At 40.9% G+C, this 26940-nt stretch overlaps 1 protein-coding gene across 1 annotated transcript in view; it reads left to right on the plus strand.

Moving 5' to 3' along the window:
- Window positions 1-739: 739 nt before the first annotated feature.
- rxfp1 (relaxin family peptide receptor 1) overlaps window positions 740-26940 on the plus strand; it is a gene marked incomplete at both ends in the record, with an annotated part of 77480 nt that continues 51279 nt past the window's right edge. Inside the window, 2 exons of the mRNA XM_083981187.1 lie at window positions 740-782; window positions 13938-14075. Coding sequence (XP_083837313.1) covers window positions 740-782; window positions 13938-14075 — 181 coding nt within the window. The remainder of the gene's footprint in view (window positions 783-13937; window positions 14076-26940) is intronic.

Here is a 26940-nt window from a genome sequence, read left to right on the forward strand (position 1 = left end):
ACAGCAGCCGGGGATAAAGCAGCAGAGACGGGACAACACATCCTGCTGCTGATTACTTAGGACTTAAAGCGCAGGTCTGGCACGGGAAGGGGAAATTCTCTCAGGTATAATGGTGCCAGGTTTTAATTTCCCCGAAGAATAAATCATGAAAGGTATCCCAGGCTTACAGAAATTACAGGTTGTGTTTCACTGCCCTTAAATACATTGGTCATGCACTCCGTGAATTGCTGACATGCTGCAGGTTTAAAATGTGTTTATTGTGCCTCCATTTGTCATTACGCAGGACTGAGCCACTGCACCTGATGAATGCAAACCAGCAGAACAATTTGATGAGCAGGTCAGTTCTCATATTTTCCTGTTACACTCAATACTCCCGCCCCCCCTCTCTCTCTCTCACCCACCCTCTCCACGCGCTGCACCTGTGCTGCTGCTGCTGCTGCCGCCGCTCGTGCGTCAGATGATGGCAACTGATTCTTTAAAATCTTTCTCGCAGTCGAACTGGCGGCAGACCGCGTCCACCTCGCGACGAGGCGCCACTTCTCCTCCTTGTCTCCACTCACTCCGCGTGTTTTCTCTCCACGCTCCTCCACGCCTTGGTGTCACAGCGTCGAGAGGCGAGCAAACTTTTGGTGATATTTTTACGCACAGATTTGGACAAGTAACTGAGAAGAACTCTGTTTCCCTCTTTTTTTTTGGCACCAGTCACGATTTTCCACAAAAATAAACTTCGGAAGGAGCCATGCAAGTTTATGTGGCTGTGATGTTCGCTTATGGAGTGTCGGGTAAGTTCGCCAACTTCTATTTTTGACCAAATCGTGAACTCATTGCGGCTCAATCTGTGCATTTTTCCGGGCGGTAGCGATTTCACATTAAATTCCCAACATCTAAGAGATCTAAGAAGTAGCCTCGAGATTATAATTCCATCTATATCTGTGAACTCTGTGGTATTTCAGAAACCGGGAGGGATTTGAGATTTGTGTATGATGCCGAAGGGGCATCATCACTATTATGAGGAGGCTGTGGTTTGCACAGTAAACTCAATGTGCTGGTGTTGGAGCACCAGGGGAGCATTGGCACGTTTTCAGTTCAACACTGAAGCCACACGCTGCGTGGTAACTGCCTGCATATATATTGTTGAATTGTCTGGAGGTGGAGGAGAGGGAGAGTGATCAGCGGGAGAGCTCCCTCAGGATGCTCAATCACTGATATGAGATATCTTAAGTACCAGACTCTAACTGTGAGAACTGGATCTACACACAGGATATATTTCCTAATGTGCGGCTGAATGTAAATGAGAGCTTAAGTGTTTTTCTCACCCACAGTGCTGGTGGTAGACCTCATTATATCAGTGGTAGGTGGTTTCTGTCTGTAAAAATTGGGTCTCAGGTCCATGGAAGCATTACATCAGTCACTGCCTGCAGGAGTCAGTGTGTGAGATGCTGTCAGTCACTGTCCAGTAGTTCTGTTGCATCTGGTTCGGATGAAGCAAGCGCAGGGTTAAAAGGTCTGTGAGAAGCCTGAGGGAATAGGATTCAAACAATGAACTTGCTTTGCCAGTGATGTTTGGACTTAAACTGACAACATAGTGCGTGTAGTTCACAGAGCAGAGGGACCTGAATTCACTTTGTTCTCCGAAATCAAATTTAAACAGCTAACAAGAGCACAATTACATTTGTCAACTAAACAGCCTCTGGAAACTGATGTGTAGCTTTATCTTAAATCATACTTTTATTTTTCAATTAGCCACAGACAAGTTAAGTGCATTTCTCCTCAGACTTTTGTATCTCACAAGGATTTCACTTTGCTTAACACATTCATTCATAAACTCACATACGCTGTTGCATAACTGTGTCTGCCTGCACTCTGACTGGAATCATGAATCCTGAGGAGGGAAGAAAAGAAAAAAAAACTGAAAACATTAATTGGCCAGACTTTGTGCTAGCTTGTGGGGAATGGATCTCCAGCAGAAGGAAGCAGCCCATTATGTTTTTGTCTCTTTTTTTTATCTTGTCGAACAGATGATAGACTGCTCCTCAGACACTCGTGCCCTAAAGATCTCTTGGACTCTTATTCTGTCAGCTCTTGGCAGTGCTGCCTGTCGTCGCCCCTTATCAGCTTCTGTTTGGCTGTCTCAGCATATTAAATCAGGGGAGGAGAAGATCAGAGAGAGAGAGAGAGGGAAGGAAAGGGAGGGAGGGAGACATCTGAGTGATTGACAACCTTGTGAATCATTGTTTCCACTCATTTAGTGCTTTCTCATGTATTTCCCCTTCCCTTAAGCAAAAAGACAATGAATCAACAATGCAAAGCAGACTTTTCCAGGCAATTTTGATAACAAATTTCATATGTCATGTCTTTGGACAGTGATAGTGAAAGTTGCTTCTTCCAATGCATGTGCACAGCATGCAACATGTTTGCAGTTGGCTGGCCTTCAGCTGTGTTCAAGGGCGAAACACAGTAGCCAGGCTAGCGCCGCCTACTGGTTCCGGCAAATTTCATTTGCCTCAAACATGTAGTCAGGACACTAGCAATGCGTTTCGGTTTGCTCCGTCCGCCAGAGCGGACGGACCAATCAGCGAACAGACGGGTAAGTGAAGGCGATGACGTTGAACTCAAGCGCTCAAGATTAACCTATGAGCTTAACCGGTGTATAGCACACGTGACCACCAAGCAGCAGCGATTAGTTGAAGCAAATGTAAGCAACCGCCTCCCGGAAGCAAACGAATCCCTATGGCTCGTGTTCAGACGCTATATGAAATGTAATGAAGTAAGCGGCTGATGCATCAGGCTAGAAACACAGAGCATTGCCTGGCTTCTCCACATTAGTCAACAGAACAGACTTTACAGTACAACCAGAGGCTCAACGGTGGTCAAATGTGATTGTGTGGTGTAATTTGTGAGTGATTTGTCATACCGTAAAACACCAAATAAGGGCCCGGGCGTTTATTTGCTTAAATCGCTCAAATCAACCGGCGTTTATTAGGGACCTGCGTTTATTTGGGACCTGCGTTTATTAATAGTGTTCAACCTGGACCTCCTTCTGGGGAAAGAGGCTTCACTCTGTGGCGGCAGGCGGCGGTGGAATGATACGTGCGTTTCTCAAGGCATTACTGTAAATACGGCCAGGGCGGTTTGTTCTCTCTCTCGCTGACCTCCGCGGTCCTGGCCCGCACAGTTACCACGGTCCTCCGCCCTCTCTGATCCGCCGCAAGTTGCAAAAACCCTGTGGACGCCCAGTCTCTCCACTCCTCTCCCACACTTCAGCACCTGTGTTGGCTCGCACCACCGTCCTTTTTTTTTTTTTTTCTTTGATTGAATGAATGAAGTAGGCCTATAGCCTAACTAATAATAATGCAAAGTATAGCCTAACTAAATACGCGTATGAGTAGAGAGAGAACAGTAGGCTGTTTACGCTACTTTTAAAAGTCATTTAAAACGAGGAGTGAGCCGAGCCGACACTGTGCAGCCCAGGACAGGTGCTGAAGTGCGGATGAGAGGAGTGGACAGACCGGGCAGGAGCAACCAGCCCAGAGGCGTCTCGTCGGTCCTCGGCCGTCTTTAACGTCACGAGACAGCCGCTATATTTGCATAGAAAAAATTTTGGCAACCAGAAAAACAATGTTTGACCCGGCGTTTATTTGGGATGGGCGTTTAATATAAAAAATATTTTGCTACACCCGGCGGTTAATTGGGACCGGCGGCAATTTGGGACTCGGCCATTATTTGAAGTTTTACGGTATTTGTGTTTGTCAGTGAACAACACACTGTAAAAGCAGGAGCAGTGAAATGGCCGCGACAAGTTGTAACAATGTTCCAACGCAAACATTTTTTCATTTACTATATCTTTTTATAGCGTTGCAGTTTCTCCAGTTCCTCCAAACTCTGACAGTCCACAGTTGTCCACAGCTATTTCTAGCCAAAAAAACAACAACAAAAAAATGACGGAGAAGGGCACTCTTGCACGTCAGCCAAACAATCGTCAATGTTTCTGGCCCAGGACAAAATGGTAGGTGCTGGATCAAATGGGCCACTTCAGACACTACTGCGTCTTCATCAGAGTCAAAACGTTAGTTTGTTTACACCTTATTAAATCTCGGCTATCTATTGAGTGCTCCAGCCTCTTTTCATTTGGGTTCAGTCACTTAGAAGTGGCCCATTTGATCCAGCACCTAACAAATAAATGACCTCTGTTAGAAGTCGGCTCTATTAGGAACATGCAGTAAACCGGACTTTATAAACCAAACTTAAAAGAAAAGTAACCAGTAATAATAATTTTCAAAAAGTTATTTCTGCAATATGTGCTGAACAGTTAGCCTCATGTCTTAAATATTTGCACAAACTTTGTTAGGCAAATGTACAGCATGATGTAATCACTGGTTTTCTCTTCCTCTAATCCTATATGAGGTGACTCTTCTAGTATAATCACAAACTTATCATTTGCATTGCTGAAGATCCGTAGACTGAGATGATTTATGGTGCCACACGTTCTCCTGGAAAAATTTCACATTTGCTGATAAATCAAGTTTAAACTGTCGGAGAAGGTGATTTATGTGGAATGTGTGTGTTGGAAAGCAGAGACCGGCTCAAACCTTTCCTCCTGTCCTATTAGGAGGAAAAATTGCTCTTGATGTTGGTCATTAGTTTGTCTCCTGTCAGGTGGGAGCATCACAGTTCAGTGCCAGCATTTAAGTGAAGATGTAAAGTAAAGCAAAGTCAGTCATGGATGATGATTTCTCACATCATACGGGATCATTTATTTAAGTTGTAAGTGGAGGTGGAGGTATTAGTAGTGACAGTTTTATTGTTTTTTGTTTTTCCATGAAAAAAAGTCATAAAACTCATCTATAAATATAGTTGCAGTAGCTCATGCTGAGTTTGAAATTTGTGAATGGGGGAGTAGTCACTCAGAACTGCTGCTCTCAGATCCCACCCACTCATAAATACTGTATCATAAACTTTAGGCAAACTGCAAGTTAAGTTTAGTTTTGGCCCCCGAGTAATTATGCAAAGTAAATCTATAGGTCCGGCATCTAAATCAGTGTTCATACTGCTGTTATTGGTTGCCATGGTGGATAAAAAGTTCATTAAGTTTATGAAAATGTTGCTTTCTTCAGGTTGTTAACTACTGTGCATCCAGTCATTGCCTATCATGCTGAGTGTCAGTTATGGCACACAGCAACAGCACTTTGGTTTTCATTAGCTGTCGGGGTCAGAATCACCCGTTGTGGTTTCACTGCTGTAACATGGTGAATCATCTCAAATTATACCGTGGGCAGACGTGCCATGTGACTGCACTACATTATGGATCATTACTGCCCACAGGGTTCCTCCTCTGTTATTGGTTTCCACTTACATAAATGACTTTTTTTTTTAATTTTGGGTCATGCTTATAGACTTAGATCCAGATACTGAAAGAATGGCTCCAGAATCAAGTGTTTTTGACATTTGTCCTATTTTGTGTTGTTTTTTTTGTTTTTTTAATTTCATTCCTTATTCAAGGTCCATTATTCACCCCCATGTTGCTAGTGGTTCATGAACCCAGCAACCTCAGATGGAGTCACTCTGCATGTCTCTTGTTCCCTCATTTCCTGTCTTATCTCCCCTGACGACTTAACTAATAATGATGCGTAATTATAGTTGATGCTTAAAATATCAGCGTATAATTTTCCATCACACCACTGATGTTTGACCTGTTATTATAAAAAGCAACAAAACACATCCAAGACACGTCCACCAAAAGTTTTCTGTCAAAGAATACTGAGAGTATATGTTCTGGTGTTTGATGTGTTTTGTAGTAAACAGGGTGTTATGACTGGAGGGAGTACTTCGTTTCACAAGAGTATTTGTATGATTGAAGCAGCCATTCGATTGCTTTAAAATCCCTGGTTTTTTATTGGATTGGAGCTGTATTTATGCCCCCAACAACAACATATGCTGCTGAGCAAATCTTATCATTTTATAGGAAAAGAAAGCATGGATTTTATTTGAACATGGCCTCCAAAACGTATGTTTGTAACACAAATAGTAGGCCATGTTTATATATAACCTAACAATATGCCTGTAGAAACTGGTAAACAACATAGAAAAGCTATTTGTGTTGTCATGGGACCCTGAACTCTACACTCCACTAGGCTATTACGGTTACAGAGCGTGTTTGTGCCGCAGTGTGCAGAGACGAGAGCTGGGAAACCAGGGTGGCAGCCAGGTACTACACTGATGTTGCAAGGTTGGTTTCCAGCCATGAGACGCCAGGTGGAAGGCAGAGAGTCTCCATTCTCACTCGTAATAAGGTACAAGTCATGTAGTTAACTATCACAATTAGTCCTGAGCTTTTTAACCCATAAGGACCCACGGTGACACGGGTGTCACACCGCCTTCAAGTGTCCTGGAAAGCCCCTTACACATATTGATGTTGAACTTTTAACTCATGAAGTCCCTAAGTGACATCTACTCAACATCCTGGTGCAGTCACATGACTCTCTGTGAATCTCTCTATCCATGACAACATTTCCAAGATGGTGGCCAGCAGAGTTGGCAAATTTCACAGAGGCAGCTACTTTTGAAAAGCTTGCTTTCTGTCAATAAAATAAGCCACCACCCATTTCACAATGCAAATCCTTTTATAACATGTCCCTTGTTGTATTTAACCTGTTCTGACCTCATTTTTTGAAGAAACTCATATAAAACAACTTAAGAAAATATTGCTGTGACATATACGTCACATCGGGCCTTAGCCTTAAAAAAGTCAGGAAAAATACCATGTGACGCCTATGTCACAATGAGAAAAATGGGAAAGAACTGCTCAATTAAATTAGGTGATTCAGGTATTTTGAATTAATATACTCTATGTTGTTCAATTTAAAACATAATTTAAAAATGTTAACATAAAAATAATGTCAAATTCAATCAATATTTAATAAAATGATATATCAGTCCGGAAATTGAACCACAGATTTAGCAGAGACACTCTTCTCAGTAAATGAACAAGATTTTAGTATCCCATGCTGGTCCCATATTAATGTAATTATGCTTTTTTGCTGTATTTTTTGTAACAAAATAGGATACAGTGTTCAGGATGTACTGACGATCATCAGACGTGCAATAGATGTTGTATACAGAACAACAAATAAAGCAAAGAAGAATGAGAGTTAACATAAGAAAATATTAGGAAACAAATAAGAAAAGTTAACACAGTCAAACAGTCATGAACCAGGTTTGAGACAAGGGGTCTGGACTGCTGTACTGATGGAAGAGAGGGTCCCATGTGGTGCATTGTGAGAGAAGGACGTTTTACCCAGCTCAGTTCTGACGAATGGAATATGACCCAACAATCAGTTCTGTGAGTGGGGACCAATGTTTTGTGATTTCATAGTTAACAGAGATGATAAATAAGGAGACATGACTGTGACAGGGCTTTAAAAATGGATAAAAACCAATGCTGTTTCCCCTTACTGTCAGAAATGACCAGCCGACATTTTGATAAAGAGTGCCGTGATGAGTATTATATGAAGCATTGGAAATGAAATGTAAGGCTGAGTGGTAAACAGCATCCAGTGGAATCAAAGTGGAACTAGCAGCTGTTCCATAGATGTCATCTCCATACTCTAAAACAGAGAAAAAATAGTGTCTCCAATTTTTTTCCTGTGGTGAGTAGGGAAACGGTGCTTATTTATGTATAGAAAGCCAAGTATTGTTCTTAGTTTAGCAATGAGGGTGGTGATATGGTGCTTAAAATTAAGACAACTGTCCATCCAGATGCCAAGGTATTTGTAGTTGGAAAGAAAATTGTGGTTGCACAGCTTTTAAGGCTTCAGTAACTGGTTAAAGCCTTCAATATGAGGCAATATTCGCATTTCTATAGTGTTTGCCCTTTTTTGTTGTGAAACTTGTCTTAAAAAGGTGTTAATAGTAACCAGCAAATTTGTAATTTTGATATATGTTATGGAAATGCAAATAAAAGGTCAAATTTGTGTTACAGAGCAAAAGAAAATGTCAAGCCCATTTATTTTCAAGTGAAAATTTAAGTTACCAAAAACGCCCAATGTGACATATATGTAACATTCCAGATCTCTGACAATAGGTGGCGCTATTTCAAAAAAAACTTCAAAAATGTGTTCCATGCATTCCACTTGGTCTGTGTTTCACCCCACTTAATTTTCCTTCAAGTATAAATGGGTCTGGGTTCTTATGGGTTAATTAAGGTAAAAATGTAGTATAGCCACAAGAAAAATCCTGCTTAGTTCCTCTTTAAGTCTGAATAAAAGTGGTTAACATTTCTGAGCACCTCTCAGTCGACGGTGAATGTACCCCCTAAACAAACATGGTGAAGGAGGAGTCGGAGGGAGGAACAGATCGAGAAGACAAAAGAGGAGAAGCAGATGGAGGATTCTGCAGAGGGTCGAGCTGACATCACCACCGAAATTCGTGAACTTGAGGAAGAAATTAAAAGAGACCGAAGGGACTAAAAATAAGAACTTAAACAACCTCAAGGATGAAATTAACTGGAAATTGTTGGCAAATTTCATCAATGAAATGTAAGATCCTGTGTGAGGCTACAGGAGAAAGCTGGAAACAAGATGATGGAGAAACAATGTGCATATTGTACAGTAGGAGTATGCAGAGGGTGCAGAAGGAGACTCTTTACTCTGGAGAAAAAACAGGAACGTCAGACGGGACCTGTGTGCAAAATTCAACTAGCACTGAGGAAACTTGGCCCCAGGAAAGCATCGTGATCTGCAGTGGTTCATTTCTTAACAGTTTCTGAGCATGACTATGCAGCAGCGGGGACCTAGGAGCTCATCTAGACACGGTTAAGAAGGAAATTAAAAAAGGGAACTGGAGGAGAAAAAGTTGTTCAAGTTCCAGAAACTACTTAATAAAGGTGAGATAACAATGCAACAGAAATGGCAAGAGAGTTGACGAGGAGGGAACTGGACATCCAGGTGATTACAGTAAATCCAGGAAGAACATGAGATGGAGGACTGGATACAGAGAGTGTCGTCATGACAACATGTACGGGGTGCCAGGAGCTCAAAGTGAGATGACTTGATGAGCAAAGCAGGAACTGCAGGAGTTTGAAGAGATGAATGAAGAAAACAAGTGACAGGGATGTGAGGCGGTGCTGTGTGCAGGACACGAGAAAGAAACCGCACTGAACAGAGAGAGAGAGAGAGAAGCTGAGATTTAAAGTTATTTATCAAAACACACCAGGTTATGGGGCTATATATTGTCTTCCAGGTATTGTTAAAGCTGAGCACAGAGGCTGGATATAAAGCAGCAGCTGCAGGTTTATCTTAAGATAAAATGCAAGTGGGTCAAACAGAGGGAAGTTTGACACAAAGAAAGATCTTTAATATCCTCTGTAGATACCTCTAGTGAGGAGCCCTTCCTTCAAAAGAGGGTTATCATTCTTGTTAGAGGTCAGCAAGAAAAGGGTCCTTTTTAAGAAACAGGTTGAATACAATTTGTTTGCCTTGAAATAATCTCTGTTTAATGTGAACAATCTAGTGAACAGAGGGAAAGAAAAGAGATGCGCTCTGCAGGAACATGAATCATTCAAAAAGTTCGGCTTTAAAAATGCATTCCATGACTCATTGAGATTATAAAAGAGGTTGAGCTATTCTTCTCATACAAATACAACAAAACGTTGGATGCCTGAGACAAACCTATCACAGAAAAGGCTTTGAAGGAAATAAAATATTAGCCAGGTGAGTTAGAAATAAAACAAATGTTCCTAAAAGCAGAGACCCTATATCTAACACTTAAATATTAATTCAGACGCACCTGCTGTGGATGAAAGGTAAAATAAATTCATCCACCAGTAATAGGTGAGAAATAGAATCCCATTATTGACTCAAATATCACAAGAAAGAAAAATGGTAAAAGCAATTAATGGATGACATTGAAAAAGGAAGTAGTTTCACTTCTGAATGGTATGAAATGCCAACTTCACTTCAATACCTTTTTGTATTAATAAAAGGCTGATTGCTCTCTCATGGAAAGAGACAAACTCTCCCTTGTGTCTAAATGAATTAATGAAGACCAATCTGGCATCTTTCTCTTAATCTTGTGTTAACTGTGTTTGGTATGTGTCTTAATGAGGCCTAATATAATTGAGGAAATGCAAAGAGAGCTGGAGAGTGCCATCCTAATTTGGGTAGTAGACCCAGAAATGGTTTTCGATATTGTTTGTTGGAAACTTTTAGATCTCTGGAAAAATGTGGCCTCAGTCAGCTGCTTTAAAACACTGCGTCAGGATCCAGTGTCAAGACTAGAAATAAAAGGGAAAGAGAGTATGCAGTTGCAGTCTGTCCCTGGCCATCTTGTGATTTTTCAATGCAATTAAAATATTTAGGAGTTTAAGATAAAGGTGTAGATGACAAGTCTGGGTTGTTCACAGATGGTATCATGAACTTATTGCAATAGTTCACCAGAGCTACAACTAAAAACCTTGAAGCCTGGAATTACTATGCAGTTACTGTACACGTGCAATGTAGCAAAAACAATGTCTTAGATATTTCTGAAAATGATATACCCCTAAACCAGGAGCCCAAAGAATATATAGAAAGATGTTCGGCACTTACATTGGACTTTTTCTTAAATTTATTGCCAAGATTGGACCACTCTCTTCCGGTATCAAGCTCTAGGAGAGGAAAGAAGCTAAGGATTAAGTGTACTATTCCTCAGTTCTTCAAAGATAGGGCAGCTGGGGCTTTAGTAAATCCTAACAATTACTAACGATGCTCCACAGCTTCAGCCTTTGGTCGGCCAGAGCGATACGATATCTACTACAAAATGGAAAGATGTTGGATTGAATGTGGATGGATGTCCAAAGAGGGAAGTGTCCATGAAATGAGGAGCAGCTTGGCTCAGTCATGAGATTAATTTAGGAAATTTGGTATTCACTGTTTTTTAGAAGGGGAATTAAAAGTTCTGAGAAACCGTCACAGTGATCAGCACAGTAATTTGAAAATTTCCCCAAATTTAGAAGAAGAATTAGAAGAACCACCTCGTGGTTGTCTGCTTTTATTACCACTAAACCCTGTTCCAGTGTCACATTAACCATTTGTGTGTAGGTTTTGTCTTGATTAAAGCCACAAAACAAATAGCGAGTTTGTTACTATGACAATTGTTGACCCTTGAACTCCAAAATTTGATTTGTCCATGAGTCCCAGGAGTGCAAAAATGTTGAAGGGATTCCTTTGAGGAGTTCTGTAGCTTTTGTATTTATAAGGAAAAAAAGAAAACGTGTTTTGTGAGATCACTGTGGTCTTGACCTTTGACCTTTAGTCACTAAAATCAATTTGTTCTTGAGTCCAGTTGAACAATTTTACCAAGTTTAAGGAAATCCCCTCCAGGTGTCACACAGATACAGTGTTCACTGGGCCAAAAATGTTGATCTCTGACGCCCCCCCAGGCTTGATGGCATAACAAGTGATGATGAATGAAAATGAGATGAATTCATACATTTAAAGACAGTAACAGTATTCTGTTTGTGTTGTAAGTGATGTCCACCAGGGATGGACTGGCCATAGGGCAATATGGCAGCGTAATGATGCAGCCGGTGGAAGTCCTGCCTTCCTGTTGCAGTTTTCACAGTCCCCTCGGAGAAAGGGAACAAGGAAGAACCATGGATATTTCAACATGACTGTAAAGATACTGTATCCTAAGCGTATGTTTACGCCATTTGTTATTCGTTCTGGCTTGTTTGCCACCCGGCCACAGCAAAAGTTTTATCAATCAAGCTTGGCCCATTGCCCACCCCACCACCACCCTCCCCGCTATGGCACCGGCTACAACGATTGTGATTGGTTGAAAAAATTCCAAATGGCTGGGGCATTTTTTTCTCCAATAGCAGAATCATAGGCTGACCAGCCAGACCCGAGCAAGACTAACGGCCCAGGCCAACTCTAGAAGTAGGAACACATACTAATGGATTGGAGTAGGAGCATCGTTACTGTAGCTCACCTGATTGGGCAGTTTGCCCTGTGATTAGGAGATATGGTCCAGTCTGGGTTCAAATCTTGCTATTGGTGTTTGGAGATCAATGCATTTTCTTTTCTCATCATTATTATGATCACTGCTATTTGTGTATATAGTATATGGCCGTCAAAATTGCCAGGGCCTCTTTTTGGTGCCCGTCCGTCACTGATGTCCACCCACCCTGTGATCCATGGTGCTCAGTGTCGAGGGGCCTGAAGCTGTGGGCACCAACATGAACATAAATTACACCCACATACTCAAGACCCTCATAAAAATGTAGCTTGTACAATCTGTATTCTGCTGTGAAATGAAAGGCACCACTTGATTTAAATTAAATCAGTCTTAATGTGATCTTCAACAGGAGTTTTAAAAACCAATTTTTCTTCCAATCAGATGCAGGTACTTGTCACAAGTGGATTTTGTAATTTCAGTAAAACTTTCATTTTTCATTTGGGACCTTGTCAAAAATGTAACTGGTTGGTGGATTTCAATCAGGTCAGTTCAGACGAACTTTAAATTAGACAAACTTTGTCATCAGAGAGCGCTGATGTGTAAAATCCTGTGGTAACCTCCGTCAAATATTTTTTCAGTAGCCTATCTACAGGTCAGAGATTTTTAGAAAGACATGAAACCAGGTTTCATTGTGATTCAAATAGTGATTGTGACACTGAGCAACACAAAAATCCTGTGTTTTACTCCAAACTCGAAGTCAAAACATAAATATCCAAAAGTTACATGTCTAATTCATATAAGACACAAAAAATTTAAAAAGATTTTGGCTCCAACAGGAATTCTGCTGGGGGAAAAAAAAGTGGTTGGATTTTATTCCTCCTAAAAGGAGAGGTAGATATTAATCTACACTGCCATGATGGATGTTGTTTAATGTAGATTGCACTGTTTGAAAATGAGAAAGTATTGGGATGATGTATGGTGCAGGCAGCTAACAGCAATATTACTGTATGTGATGTATCACCCAGGACCTTAGTGCAGATTTATTTAGGAAAAGTGACGCACAAAAGGATGGATGACATGCACATAAACTGAAGAAATGTTGTTAAGGACACCTGCGTACTCTTGTGCACTGGCTTCACATATTGTCGAAGACACACGTGATATGAAAAGACTCCTTTTTTTAATTCAACAGCTGAGTGAGATGTGAGACGCATCAGAGGCTGAGTGAAACTACGCTCACAGTGACATTTTGAGCTCCATCACTAACTTGTGTACCTTGCTGGGTTTAGTGCTCTTGTATGTTAAATAATAGCAATGAAAATCAATATACGTTTTATATAAAGAACCTTTATATGTGCAAAACAGTCAGAAAAACGTATTAAACCTACAGTAAGCACAAACCTAAAATATTTCACCAACTTGCTCTGCATGTAATGAGACGATGTAATATGAGAGTCTCATTTGAACATAACATGATCAGGGATTTAACATAAAGCCAGAAAGCTAAATAGAATCATAAATTCTATTGTGTTAATTGAATGCAGCACAGGTGGAATATCTAATCTGCAGCTGGCAGATTGAACAGGTTGAACGCCTGTTTGCTTTGTAATGAAGGAATTTTCCTCCTAATCAAGGCAGGATAAGTTGAGGGAATGAGTCGCTCTCTTTCTCTGCGCTTTGCTTTACTTTCCCCCACATTTGTTGCATCCATATGTTCGGTTTGTTCAACGTCTCTGCATTATTTAGACTGCCGAGTAAAGAACAACAGCAGTCACAAGTATGTTGATTAAAGAAACGCAGCAGCTCAGCACGCACAAAGAAGAAGGAGAGGCGCTCTCAGGCGACGTGAGATGGTACAAAAGAATAGAAAAGCCCCCGTAATGAGATGCACAGACTCCCCATATGTACTCAGATCTTTAATAAGAGCTTTTAATATGCACTCTAATGAAAACAAGTGGATTAAAATGATGCAACTCATAATTGTGTTTCTGCTTTGTTTATAGCACTTAATGTCACAGAGGAGAAGGCGACATGCCCCCTTGGATATTTCCCCTGTGGCAACTTGACTATGTGCCTCCCTCAGCTGCTGCACTGCAACGGCATCGATGACTGTGGGAATCAAGCGGACGAGGAGAACTGTGGTGAGTCACTGTTCCTGCTACAATGAATGTTAATGTGACCACGTCTGTTTAACTTCATGCCCACGCCTGTAATGTAGCAGGTCTGTGGGGGCACTTAGGTAATGATGTGTCTACATGGAAAACAAAAGAAAAATCATAATGGACTCTAATTTGAAAGAACAACTTTCTGCACTAAATCTACTTTTGAGGTAATTATATTTGCATCTACTTTGTTATGTTATCACTTTTTCAAGCTAAAACAGGGTGTGAAGTTGCTCTCTGCAAGTCAGCGTAAAGCCATGGTGGACTTTAAATATATATAGAAATATGCATAAAATGTATAAACACTTACTGACAAAAGCAGCTATTCCTTTTGAAATCTTCTAATTTGCTGCACCTCAGACTTCTGCAAAGCTCAGTGCTGAACTTAACTTGATCTATACCCCCAATCAGATCAGAGCGGTGTTGCTGCCGTAGGCTGTATAGATAAAACTGTGGGGCATCGGGGTTCTTATAGTGACGCACAACTGCGTGGGGAAATAAACAAATGTTAAAGTAAATTTACAAAGAGAACAAAAATTGTAATGCGTGATCCATTTTATTTCTTTTTTTAATTACCACACACACGAGGGATTACATTCCCTCTTGTTCATGCCTCGTCAGTGCTACAGTACTGTTTCTCCAAATCCCTGTGTACTCTATGCACAGCTGGTGTGGATAACTTCATCCATTATTTATTTCACCTGCCACGGCCCCGGGATTTAACAGCAACCGACCCCTGTTGTTTTTTACACAGTGGTGAGATGCTCTTAAAGCTGTTCAAAAAATCCAATTATATCAGGAAAGGTGAAAAGGACACAAAACAGTCTCTCTCTCTCTCTCTCTCTCTCTCTCTCTCTCTCTGAGTAATTTCAGTTGTGACTAATTAAGTTTTACCCATTCTCAATTGTTAAAATATATATTTTTTACAAGATACAAACAAGAACCCAACTCGGTTTAAGACTGTGGTTGTTGCATAACTTACTGTAAGACAATACCCAAAACAGACAGTCAATTTCAATACAGAGAAAATAAAAAAAATATGGTTTGAAAATTTACATGGTTACATATTGAAACACTTTGAAACAGTGACCTCTGTAACATCTATGAGCCTCCGCCTCTGCTACACTGCTGCTCCAGTTTTCTTAAAAAACAGGATTATGCATGACTGATCGGCTGAATTTATCTGACTCTGACTGTGATGAAACAGGTGCAGCTTGAAATATAGCTGTCAAATTGTAATAAACGACATTAATAAAATATATAACTTCCGTCCATTCCCCAGGCGCTCCATTTAGTCATACCACAGGAAGTATTATGATGTGATGTCGGCTTTTTGTCAAGTAAGTGCTCGGGGTTTAAAGTTAGGACCATTTCATTTCGCCGCCTGTTAAGCACACCACACTACCATTCAGTGGAGTACCACCACAAATATGATATTGGCATATTGGTGTCCAACAGTGTAATAGATTATAGGGAGATGTACATGTTAATTTCCTGTTGCTGGTTTGAAGCCCCCCTCCCTCCCTCCCTCTCAGGGTTTCAGCTGCACAATCCAATCACACACAGCAGAGCAGACGTCACAGCAGCACAATAACCGTCGTGGGTCGCAGTAGTGGGCAAGTAGAGCATAAATACTATTAATCTTTTCTATCAGCTGGTGTTCATGCAGCACCACAGGTATTTTCTGGGCAGAATGCCCATACGACTGACAGGCTGGACTCAGGCCAGGCAGCAGCTCAGCAGAGGCCTCTATTGTCTTAAAGCGGCATTACTTCACATTATAGATCCAGTGAGTGAGGAGTCTCTTGTCTTCGGCCTGAGTTGGTGAAGATGATAAATCAATATTGGTCTCGTATTACATTTGCTGGATTGCGAGAAACACAACCGCAAATCAATGCAGTGCACGTTGTTTAAATAAGTTGCTAACCCGTTTTGCTAAATCAGCTTCATAGTGGAATATGATTAAATATTAGTTTGGTGTTTGCATTTTGTTGCACTGCCCTGATGTGTCAAAAAATGACTGCAGGTTAAAAAACATAAGCTGTAAAGTCATACACTCCTGACAAAACAGGAAATGTAACTAACATATCCAGGAGAGATGCAGCACTTTGCAATTCAAAATACAGATAAATAAATAATATTATTTGGATAGTTTTTCGAGCTCTTTAGAGCTCTTTCAGTGTATTTAAAAATATATGTTTTACCACTTTTGCTTTAGCTGCATTCTTTCATGACTTACTTTTTATTTATTCATTAGTAGGAAATCTTTACTAAACTAAATTACACTTTGTTTGTTTTTTAGTATAAAAATGTAAATCTGCGATTGGAGAATGAAGCAGTAGAAGCTGAAATGTCTTCTGCTTTTCTACAGCAGCTACTGTATTCACATTCACAGCCTCAGACTCTGGACCTTTTGGATATTGCTCTTGTCAGGAAAAACACATTTCTCACCTCCAACTTTGAGGGTGACTGATTAAATCCTCCTGGGGCAGTTTGACTGTAGCCCCTTTTTTCAAGCATCCCTGAGCAAGACATTTGGTTTAAATAGTGTAAATGTATCAGACTGCCTCTCTCCATCATGACCTCCCACCGAAAATAGCAGCCTTCGCCCCGGAGGGCGAGATACGCACATGAGCAATGTGTGATCAGCTGCTTGCATATGGTGAATAGTTCAGACAGAGCAAGCACAAGCACCACGGGCAAAATGGAAGAGCCACACATTCAGATTGAGTTGCCATGTCGTCACCTCTCCAGCATCCAGTCATTCAGGTGTTGCCCTCTTGCCAGCCATTTTCCAGGAGAAGGATTTGATATCCAGCAGGTCAGCACAGGAGATGAGTGTCGCTGCAGAGATACATGTAGCAAAGCTACTAACAGTAACAGCAGATACTACTTTACAGTAAATACGTATCTAGATCAGTGTTTACTGTAGCCTATTATAAAAAGAAAATTCACAGCTCCAGTGTCCAATAATCATGATGCAGTATTTTGCACTTTTCCAAAGTGTTTATTTCTATTCAGACGAGCACGGCCAAAAGCTGAGCACCGGGGTATCATACTGATAGAAATGACAGATGACAGATCAGACAGAAATCTTAGCAAATCGTCCTTATTCTGCATTCAGAGTCTTCGGATGAGCTGTCACAGTGCACTCCTGCTTAAAGTCTCATATTGTATAAAGTGAGATTTCCATGTCTTACCATAAGGCAGGTCTAGGTTCTATATTAAAGCAGATATCAGCTTCACGGCCGTTTCGGCTAATGCTGCGTTCAAGGCAGGCTTTTGAAACCGTAAGTTACAGCTTCAAGTCACAACTACGACTTGGTAGCGTTCCAGGTAACCCGTAGCTCGTGTTTTTACCATCCTGTTGTCTGTGAAAGTTCCCTATAACGGCCACTCGTAACTTCCGACCCGTGAACTCGTACCAGATCGAACTGGTATGACTTCACAGGAAGGAAAAACACAAAGTACGAGTTTCTTTGAACGCACCATGAGTTAGCAGCCCCCGCCCTTGTCAGGCATCAATTGGTCCTCGTGCTACGTCACCACATTCACGCGCATCCCTTGGCTGCACACACAGCCCTTCATGCCGTTCTCTCTCCTCATTGGATAACACTTGTATCCCACAAGGAAAATTTTCTCCTCGGGTTACAGCAGAGCAGAGTGACGGAGAGACTCGTGTTTAGGCTGAAATACTTCATGTAAGTGATTGCTGACGGAAAATAGGACTATTTAGGACTTATATTAACAAAAACATTCCACTGATATCTGCTTTAATACTGTGAAAAATCGAAGCACCCAGTCTGCAGTGAAATGCACAGTCTGTATTTAGCCACTGTGCCTTAAAATAAACCATCAGCACTTGGTGATGTCACAACAAACAGCTCTTAGTCATGGCCCAAGCCCCACCCACCAGGACCCACCACCCAACCTGCAAAAGAAGAAGAAGAGAAGCATCTTTAATCTGTCTAACATTAAACGCGTAATGTTTGCTTTTGAATACCTGAAGTTTGACGTGAGTGCAGTGAGTCGGCAGGGTGGATAGAGGTCAAATAAAGTGCACAGCTGTCACACCACAGACCAGAGTTCACCTCCACAGAGTCGGTGGTTGTTGTTGTTGGTTAAGGCAACAGATGCACTCTAAGCCACGGGAAAGTCTAGATTTTGCAAATAAATTGATAAAAATGCAAATAAACACATGCCATAATCTTTCACCAACCTTAACCAAGTGTTGTGTGTTCCTAAATATCATAAAACCAAATACTCTCTCTTTTACATTTTAACCCAACATCAATATCAATGCGTTTGCCACTCATTCAGTATATAAACTAACAATATACTCATCATCTTATTAGAAAACGTTACCCAGCCACAAATGTTAGTCTATGATGCAGTATATTTAGTAGGGCTACTCACTCTGGCATGTGTAGATGCGTAGAGAAGAGGACACATACTTTTATTTTATGCTTCGAGAAAAGGTTAAAATGTTAAATGGAGTGAAAGCATCAGTAGCTGTGTGTTGATTTTACTGTCGATTGTGCAATTTTGACCTATGACATGAAAATGATACAACCCCATAGTCATGTTCTGATATTGAATATTATCCTCAGGTTTCATCAGTGACCTTCTAGATCTCATTTTTCTTTCCTCTGTCGACATAAAACTAGCTGATATTACTTCAGCCCAACAGTGGTAAATCCGGCGGAGGTATGTTTCTATGCAAGTGTATACAGTTGCTGTAATACGCTATAGGCTCTTCAATTTTAAGACCTCATCCTTCGCCTCCGGCTTCCAAAGAGCTTACAGAAAGAGGATGAGACAGGGTCAACCACCTACAGTACATCTTTATTAAACAGGCTGAAGGAAACAAATGGAGTGATTCGATTTTGCACAAAAACTGTCCATTACCTGTGTGTCAAATGTCAAATTGCTTCTGTTAAAATATAATTTAAAAGTGTGGCGGCTATTTTAAAAAGGATACCATTATAAATGTGTTACTCTTTGCCTTTTACTTTGACTCCTGCTGTATTCAATGCACTGCTTTTGCAGATCTCCCGCTGATGGATAACTGAAAGACGACAACTGTTTGTGTAGTCTGCAGGAGGAGACAGAGAGATTGTGGTTGAGGTTTCAATATGACAGCTGGTACAGTATGTCTCTCTGCAATGTCAGAAAGACTCAAAAGTGACATGATGTAAGTGAATTAGTTGGAAATAAAAATCATGTTGACATCAAGACCCAAATTTAGCAGAATCTCACAACTAGATGTCAATGTGATGCAGGACGAAATGTCAAAGTTAGCTGTTGTCACATCAAATTCACATTGTTGTTGGTCATTGAATGTTGGTTCATCGATGTCACAACCTACATTCAACCAAATATCAACAATGTTGATAGTGTGTGTCAGTGACACTGTGTGACACTCTGTGGTAGTGTCACAATGTTTCAAAACTGCTCTTCTGAAACCTACGAGTGACGTCACAGAGGCTATGTCCATTTTTGTTCAGGGTCTATAGTATCCACACCAAAAGCAGAAGAAGATGAATGGGCTGTTTGACATTTCCTTTGAAACCAATGTCAGAGTCGAAATAAATCAAGCAGATTCTCATCAGCAATACCCCATGCTGATCTGGCTTTCCCTGTCAACATTTTCATCAGCACTTCAGAGTCAGAGAAACCTCTCTAAAGATCATCAAAGCATCAGGCGGCTGGAGTGGCATGTGTCACATGAACAGAAGGTGTAATGAGCTTGTGTGTTGTGTGTGTCTTTCTGAGAGTGTTTTAACTAGGCGCATGCTTGTGGCTGATGGGATGGGTGATAATTTCCTTGCTTTGATGACGGGTATGAAAGGAGAGGAAGTCTCTTAAGGTGAGGGAGGATAATGCTGTAAAGCTCTTCAATGAATTCAGACGCATCACTAGTTAAAACCTGTGCTTGGAAAACATCTAAATAGTCAGTGCTGCATGAAGATTAATGGAAATGTATGTGTGCAAGAAACACTGCAGTTCATTGCATTTTATTTGGGACTCGCAAAGTTGCTTATATTAGCTAATTTCCTAATCTTGTTGATTTCTGACACAAAGCAGAGATAGTTTTTCATTACAACAAAATGAAGGTGCTCTGATGTTAACAGACTTTTACTAAATAGAAATGTTGTTGTTCCAATGCAGTTTAATACGTAACATTTTAAAATATCAAGTTTTGTGTGGGAACATCCGTCCTATGTGATTTCATATGAGCCTCCAGGATTCATTAATTCAGAGAAACCTGCAGCAATTAAACAGAATTTAAAATGTTGTTCATGAAATTTATTGAAATTGTAGTATTTATTCCGTCTTTTCCCTGAACTTTGTGAATAATATAACACTTATGAGGGAGCGCTGGCCTAGAGCTTTAGGGTAAACACTGTTTTAGTTTTGTCCGATTATTTTAATACTTGTAAAACCTTGAAATGAAGATGAATCTGGAGTTACTCCAGGGTCATCTCTGGTAAATCCCCCTGCAATGACATTTGTGCTTCTTCCCCCATAACGACACCTGGGATTTGTGGATACTGTTGTTGTTGTTTTTGGCCCATCTGTCGCGCCTGAGTGACAGACAGGATGTATTTATTCAGAAAGAGAAAGTTAAAGGAGAACTATGCAGGTCTAGGTGGGGGTCAGGGCTTTTTTGCAAAACAACAAAACAGCCCTGGCCCCCAGTCATGTGCATTTGTTTTCAACAAAGCTACGAGAAGGCAATGTACTGTGTATGTAGTCTTATCTGTTATAAACAAGAGATTATGGATTACGGGGTGCATTTGTGGTGTGGTGCATGCCGCCCAGTTGAGATCTGGGACACCGTGTCGGAGGCGTTGATCTTACAAGGTTGGTTTTCGGCCAAGAGACGCTAGGAGGAAAGGCAGAGAGCCTCCATTCTGCCTGTAATAACCCATTTAACCATCACAATTATTCCAAAGCTGTTCAGTGAAAACCTAGTTCCTCTTTAAGAGAGTTGCATGTTCCAATGTGTGTGTTAACGATGTAGTTAAAAAACACTTTGAACTGCAACTGTTCAGCATTTAGAACAGCTAGCATGCTAATGTTCAAAAATTAAGATTGTAAATGTAGAAAACATTAATGCTGCTGAACATCAGCATGTTAGCTGTACCTACGTATTGCTAACTTGTTATTCATACATTTCTTTAAGGAACTATGCACTTACTCAATGTCCCAGATTTCATCTCGCAAGAAACATACACGGCACCACTATATGCACAAACATGTGGGTTAGCGGTAAGTTTTTACAACAGCGAAAGTATGCACTCCAAAAGTGTAGGGGGAGCTCTGTAGAGAAAAAAGGCACCAAAATAGCGGAAAAATTGACCGACTTCCATAGTTCCCTTTTAACTCCCTCCCGTGTGGGTTTCTACTGAGTCCGGCCTTCAGGAAATGGCGAGATGGGACCGATCGCCATGAACGGGAAACTGTCAGACAGCCTACTGCACCTGTCAATCACGCTGCCTCCCACCTGTACGAAACTGTGAGATGTGACCGTCTTTGGCTTCCTCTTCCTCATGCCACCGTGACCACCACAGCTTCACAATCTGTGCACGGAGTGACAACCCATCATTTGGCTTTCACTGCACTGACATGGGTGAGAGCCACACTGATGGGAAATATCTTCTCGGCGCTGAACGGCACCACGCACAGGCGGTTTCCATCTTTTTTCACATCCTTTAATATTCCCCTCAAGATGCTTGTTATTCAGGTGAATTGGGGTGAAAAAGTTGTCTCTCGTTCCCTTTTTCTTCTCGCCATCCAAGTCTTCATCAGACATAGTGACACTCTCTGTTGTGCTGTTGGCAGTCGTTTGGTGTCAGCTTCCACATGATTGGCCTTGGCTTCCTTCCGCTGCTGCCAAAACCTTCAGTCCAAACCATCAGGTTGCAGCTGCTCAGTCACTGTGATGCTCACCTCAGCTTGGTTGGAGGAAATGACTTGGCTTTTTCCCCCCCCTGCTCTTTCTCCCATACCTTCAACGTTAGCACAGAGCTTTATTTTGCTGATGCACAGGCCGATAAGTTTCCCGATTTACAGAGAGAATTTTAATTTGTCTGAAACTCTTTCTTTTCATCCTGACGTTGAAGCTGAATCTCATTCTTCATCTCAAATCTTTTATAGATCTGTGATTATTCCTGGCTTTCCATTCATTTCACTTTCTAAAAGATCAGCCCGGCCACTTTTATTCTTCATCTGTTGCATCCCAACTTCTGCTGAGCTTCAGTGTCAGCACAGTTTCTCTTGAGCCGAGATGTGATCATACTCCATGGACAATATATTTACAGTATATTGCTAAATGCATTTTCCTCTCTCCACTGATTGATTGAGTCACTCCATGTCAGTGCAGAGCTGCTGGTTTTTCTCCAGTTGCTGGGTGACATTCAATGGGTTGAGGGTTCATATCGGTCCGACGCTCCATACAGTCCACTACGGTTCATCCCATACATACACAAAATTGTTTACCAACCCCTATAAAAATCAAAAAGTCAATAGGAAGAGGAAGGTGACAAGAGAGACTGTTATGAGAAATGGTTAAAAAAAAGAGAACAGCGCTGGTGCCTATTTATTGTATGAAATAATAATCATAAACTGTATTTGAGTAACACTAGATCTCAAGTGTTAGGGTTTGGTCAACATAGACTTTTACTCTGTACAGATTCTGACACACATCACACGGATGGATCTTCGTAGAAATGCAGACATGGAAGTTATCGATTGACCTAAACTCTCCAATTACATTCGCTCAGTTGGTTCTGAAAGATAAGAAGCTGATACTAGTGGTATCTGATTCATCAGCCCTGAGGGGGGGAGCAGCTGTATAGCACAGAGAGGATTAACTGCCAGAGACATTGACCGAAATGGATCAGTGAAAAATAGATGGAGTAAATATGGTTGATAAAAAGTAATACACAAAAAAAATAAGTGTACAGTAGGGCTTCAGGTTTTAAAAGACTTACAGCTTACGGATAAAAGCCGTGGATCCTTCTCAGCCCAACACAACAGCTCTGCCAGATACATCATTATGTGGTCAATAAGCTACAGATCTCCAGCCTCTTGGATTTTATCCTTAGTGATACCAAACAGCAACTGAAGAAAACAAAAAAGCTGTATTTCAGGAAAATGCAACATAGCAACTATTGTTCAAAGATTCCTGGTATTATATCATTCCTAAACAGCATTCTTCAAGAAATACCATAATTGAATTTACATACCATTTTATCTTTCCCCCATTGCTTGTCCAACATAATCTTGTTCCCATGGTGACTATACTGTAGCAGGTAGTGATTGCTGTTATCCACTTCAGCAATTCATATCTGCATCACAGCAGTGTAACCCTGCTTTGTGTAAATAGCTTAAGACAATGATTGGGACAATGTGATCTGAAAAATGCAAAGCTTCCAAAGATGACAAGGTTTATTCTGAGGCTGTCAGCAGTATTTTAATTGGCCCAATTTCCACACAAGAGCCTGTAACACAGTGTTTTGGCTAATGATGTGAGAACGAGTATCCCAATTGTGACAAAGATGGAAAAACACAAGAGCTGGAGCTGAAATTATCAAGCAGCTCAGAGCAGAATAACAGACTAAAGACTCAAACCGGAGCAGTCATCTTACCGCCTGCAGGAATTAGGTAAAAGCTGGGGTTCCTGTTAAAACTTCCTTATAAAGTAATTTAACCCTAAATCCAAATTCTGAGTTTGTAATTTATATGTACAGCCGCTTAACCATGTTATTACTTGATTCTAGATGCAGTCTTGTTTTATTAGTTTTATTTGTTAGGATCCCCATTAGCTGCACTATAGAGCACCGCTAGTCTTCCTGGGGTCCACATTTAAAACCAGTACAAACATACATCTACAGTCACAACATCACAACACGAAAAAGACAAGTCAACAAAAACTTACATTAAATCTGCACAATTGGATTGCCATCTACATCAAAGAACGTATGTAATATAGGCTACTCCAATGTACTTGTATTGTCCATTGCAGTTATATGTCTTTTTGTAAGAGAAAGTCAAGTATTACTGAAAATCTAACATTGCTCGGCACAGCAGACGTCCCTGATTTGGCATCAATAAGCTCTTAAAAAAGAAGGTCACAGTTTGGAAATGTAGAGCTGTCGCCCTCCTTACTCTGTCAGCCTGTAATGAGTGTAAGACATCCTGAGAACAGGTTGTGAGTCCTTCAGGTTCATCTGTCCTTAAAAATTATGTTTAGCCTTCACCAGTGTCTAAGTGTCTTGTCAAACATCCACAAGGGATTTGTTATTTTCGCCATTTCATTCCACTCTCCTGCACAAAATTAGAGAGTGCTGACTGTCTCTACCTAAATTGTGTTAAACAAAACCCTGAGCTAAGCCTTGCATTTTCCAATAATAAAACTGACGCATGCAGCACACACTGTCTAAACCAATACAGTGACATTTCCATGAGTTTCTGCAGAGTCATTTGTTCCTTGTGTGATGAGGTGTTGCACTGAAGTAGTTTATGACTCATCCTTTTTAGTCTTGTGCAAGCAAAACATGAAGGGCAGCAATTTGTACCTTAATACTACCATTCATTTTGTTACCACTATTGTGCGTACAACAAATTTGTATTTGTATTTGTATTATAATGAGATATCTGTTTCTGCATGAAATATTGCACAAGCCCCAAACAAAGTAATGAAAACTGTAAATAACTTTGTCCACCCCAAACACATTGATTTTAAGAAAGTTATTAAGGTTTTTAGAAAACTTGAATCAATCATAGTGGCGACAAACAGTGAATGGCAGCAACATGTATGAGGTGACCCTTTAAAGCCCCCGGGGGCTCGTATGACATTTAGGTTTGTTTGAATGTGCTCAGGATTTTTAATGTATGATCTATGTAGCTTTGTAAATGTTACCACTGATAATAGAAACTTGGCATTAGATGGATTGATTTACACTGTGGCCAACAACACACTCTTAATTTCCATTTTGACCCTGGATTGGAGGGGATTTTCTGCACTGTATCAGCATTAACTGTTTAGCAAAGCGTGGGTGATATCAAAGCCCCGAGATTCAGACATCTGAAAGATGCAATGTTGTTTCTGTCCTGAGACCTGCTGAGCAATGAATACCTCACACAAGCGAGGAGGATTAAATAAGGTTACACTGTTGGCTTTTATACATTGATGCATTAAGTTAAGCATTGTTAAACATAAAGATAAAGAAAGTTAAATGGATCTGGGAGGAGAGTGATGTGATGTAACGGTCAAGGAGAACATCTTGCACAGAAATACTCCAGGTTCAGTTGCATCAAACATAATGTTCCCTGTTCAAGTGTCACTAACAAAGATACTGAACCACCGACCTCTCACCACCAGTATAATGAGGACATGCTGGATATATAGATGTAGCTTATGTCACAAGGAGCAGGCGCTACAGCTGGCACTGACTGTATCACTGAAGAGGAGATAATCACAAACACATTTCCATATCAGAAGTGCAGGTTCTAAATTTTTTAACTAGCTAAATTCTACTCGTAATTCTACTCACTGATTAGCTTAAAGCCCTTTTACTCTCACTGGCATGTGTTTGTTTTCATGGCAGAGTCGCAGAGTGTCATTTCCCCTGGTGTCGAACATCACAAAGGCTAAAGAATATTCTAATTGGCGTCACTTGTGTTGTTGCTTTAATTAAGTGTGTTTTCTCTCTAACATTGTGAGACAATGAAAAACAAACGATGTAAACAAAAAACAGCCTGCGAATTTGGTCGTTGATTTTCATATGACGTTCATTACCCCACGCTAAGGATGTGTGCACTGTGTAATTGCACTTGATGGGATGCTTGTGTCAGACAGTCTCCAAATAATGACTGTGGCTCGGTGTGATCTAATGTTATGTTCACATTAGATGTTCCCATAGCGCCAAATGAAAAGTGCTCCGATTGAATTTCAACATAAAACATCCTGGAAAAATGTGTAAAATTCCACTTGACTTCCACACAATAAAACACAGTGAAATAGTCGGTTACTGTCACTTGTTTTAGCTGTAACAAATGTGTTGAATGCATTTCCTCTTCTGTAAAACATTTTCAAAGCTTAGTTTTAGCAATTTAAATCTAACATATTTGTTCTTGTTCACCAGCTCCTGCCTTTGATCAATGTTCTCACATTTTTACCTTTAAATGTCAATGTCAAGCATTTTGATAAACATGCACTTATATAAGACATTTGTCGTCTTAGTTAAAGCAGAAGTAAGCAGAATGTTTGTGTTAATATAAGTCTTAAATAGTTATATCTTCCGACAGCAATCACTTATATAGAGTGTTTGGTCTGAAACACGGGTCTGTCAGTCACTCTGCTCTGCTGTAAGCCGAGGAGAAAACTTTCCCTGTATCCTACAACCTTTATCCAATGAGGAGAGAGAACGGCATAAAGGGGCGGTCCTCTCTGTGGGCTCTATTTTCCTGGCGCAGCCGGCGCAGTGGTATTTTCGTCCAGTGCAACAACGTGCGCAGCGGATTTGATAAATTGGCAGACTGCTGTGCGCCGAGATGGGAGTGGTCGCGCAGCAGGGGGAGGTGTCGACAGATTCACCTTGGCGCAGTGACAATTTGTTGCCAATAGACCGCGCCGAGAGTGCGCCGAAAGCTCGCCAGCTCCAACCTGGTCTAATCTCAGCGCAAGGCGAAGCGCAGCCAGCGGAGTGGTAATTTGACTGCCCAGCTCGCAGTGCGCCCACGTCACCAAGACCTCACAGGCAGGTTTCCACAGTTCCAGGCACATTTAAATGCAATAAATAATCACAATAACCCCTATTTATTATCTGAATCA

Source organism: Trachurus trachurus (assembly GCF_905171665.1).
Source record: "Trachurus trachurus genome assembly, chromosome: 10".
NCBI lineage: Eukaryota > Metazoa > Chordata > Actinopteri > Carangiformes > Carangidae > Trachurus > Trachurus trachurus.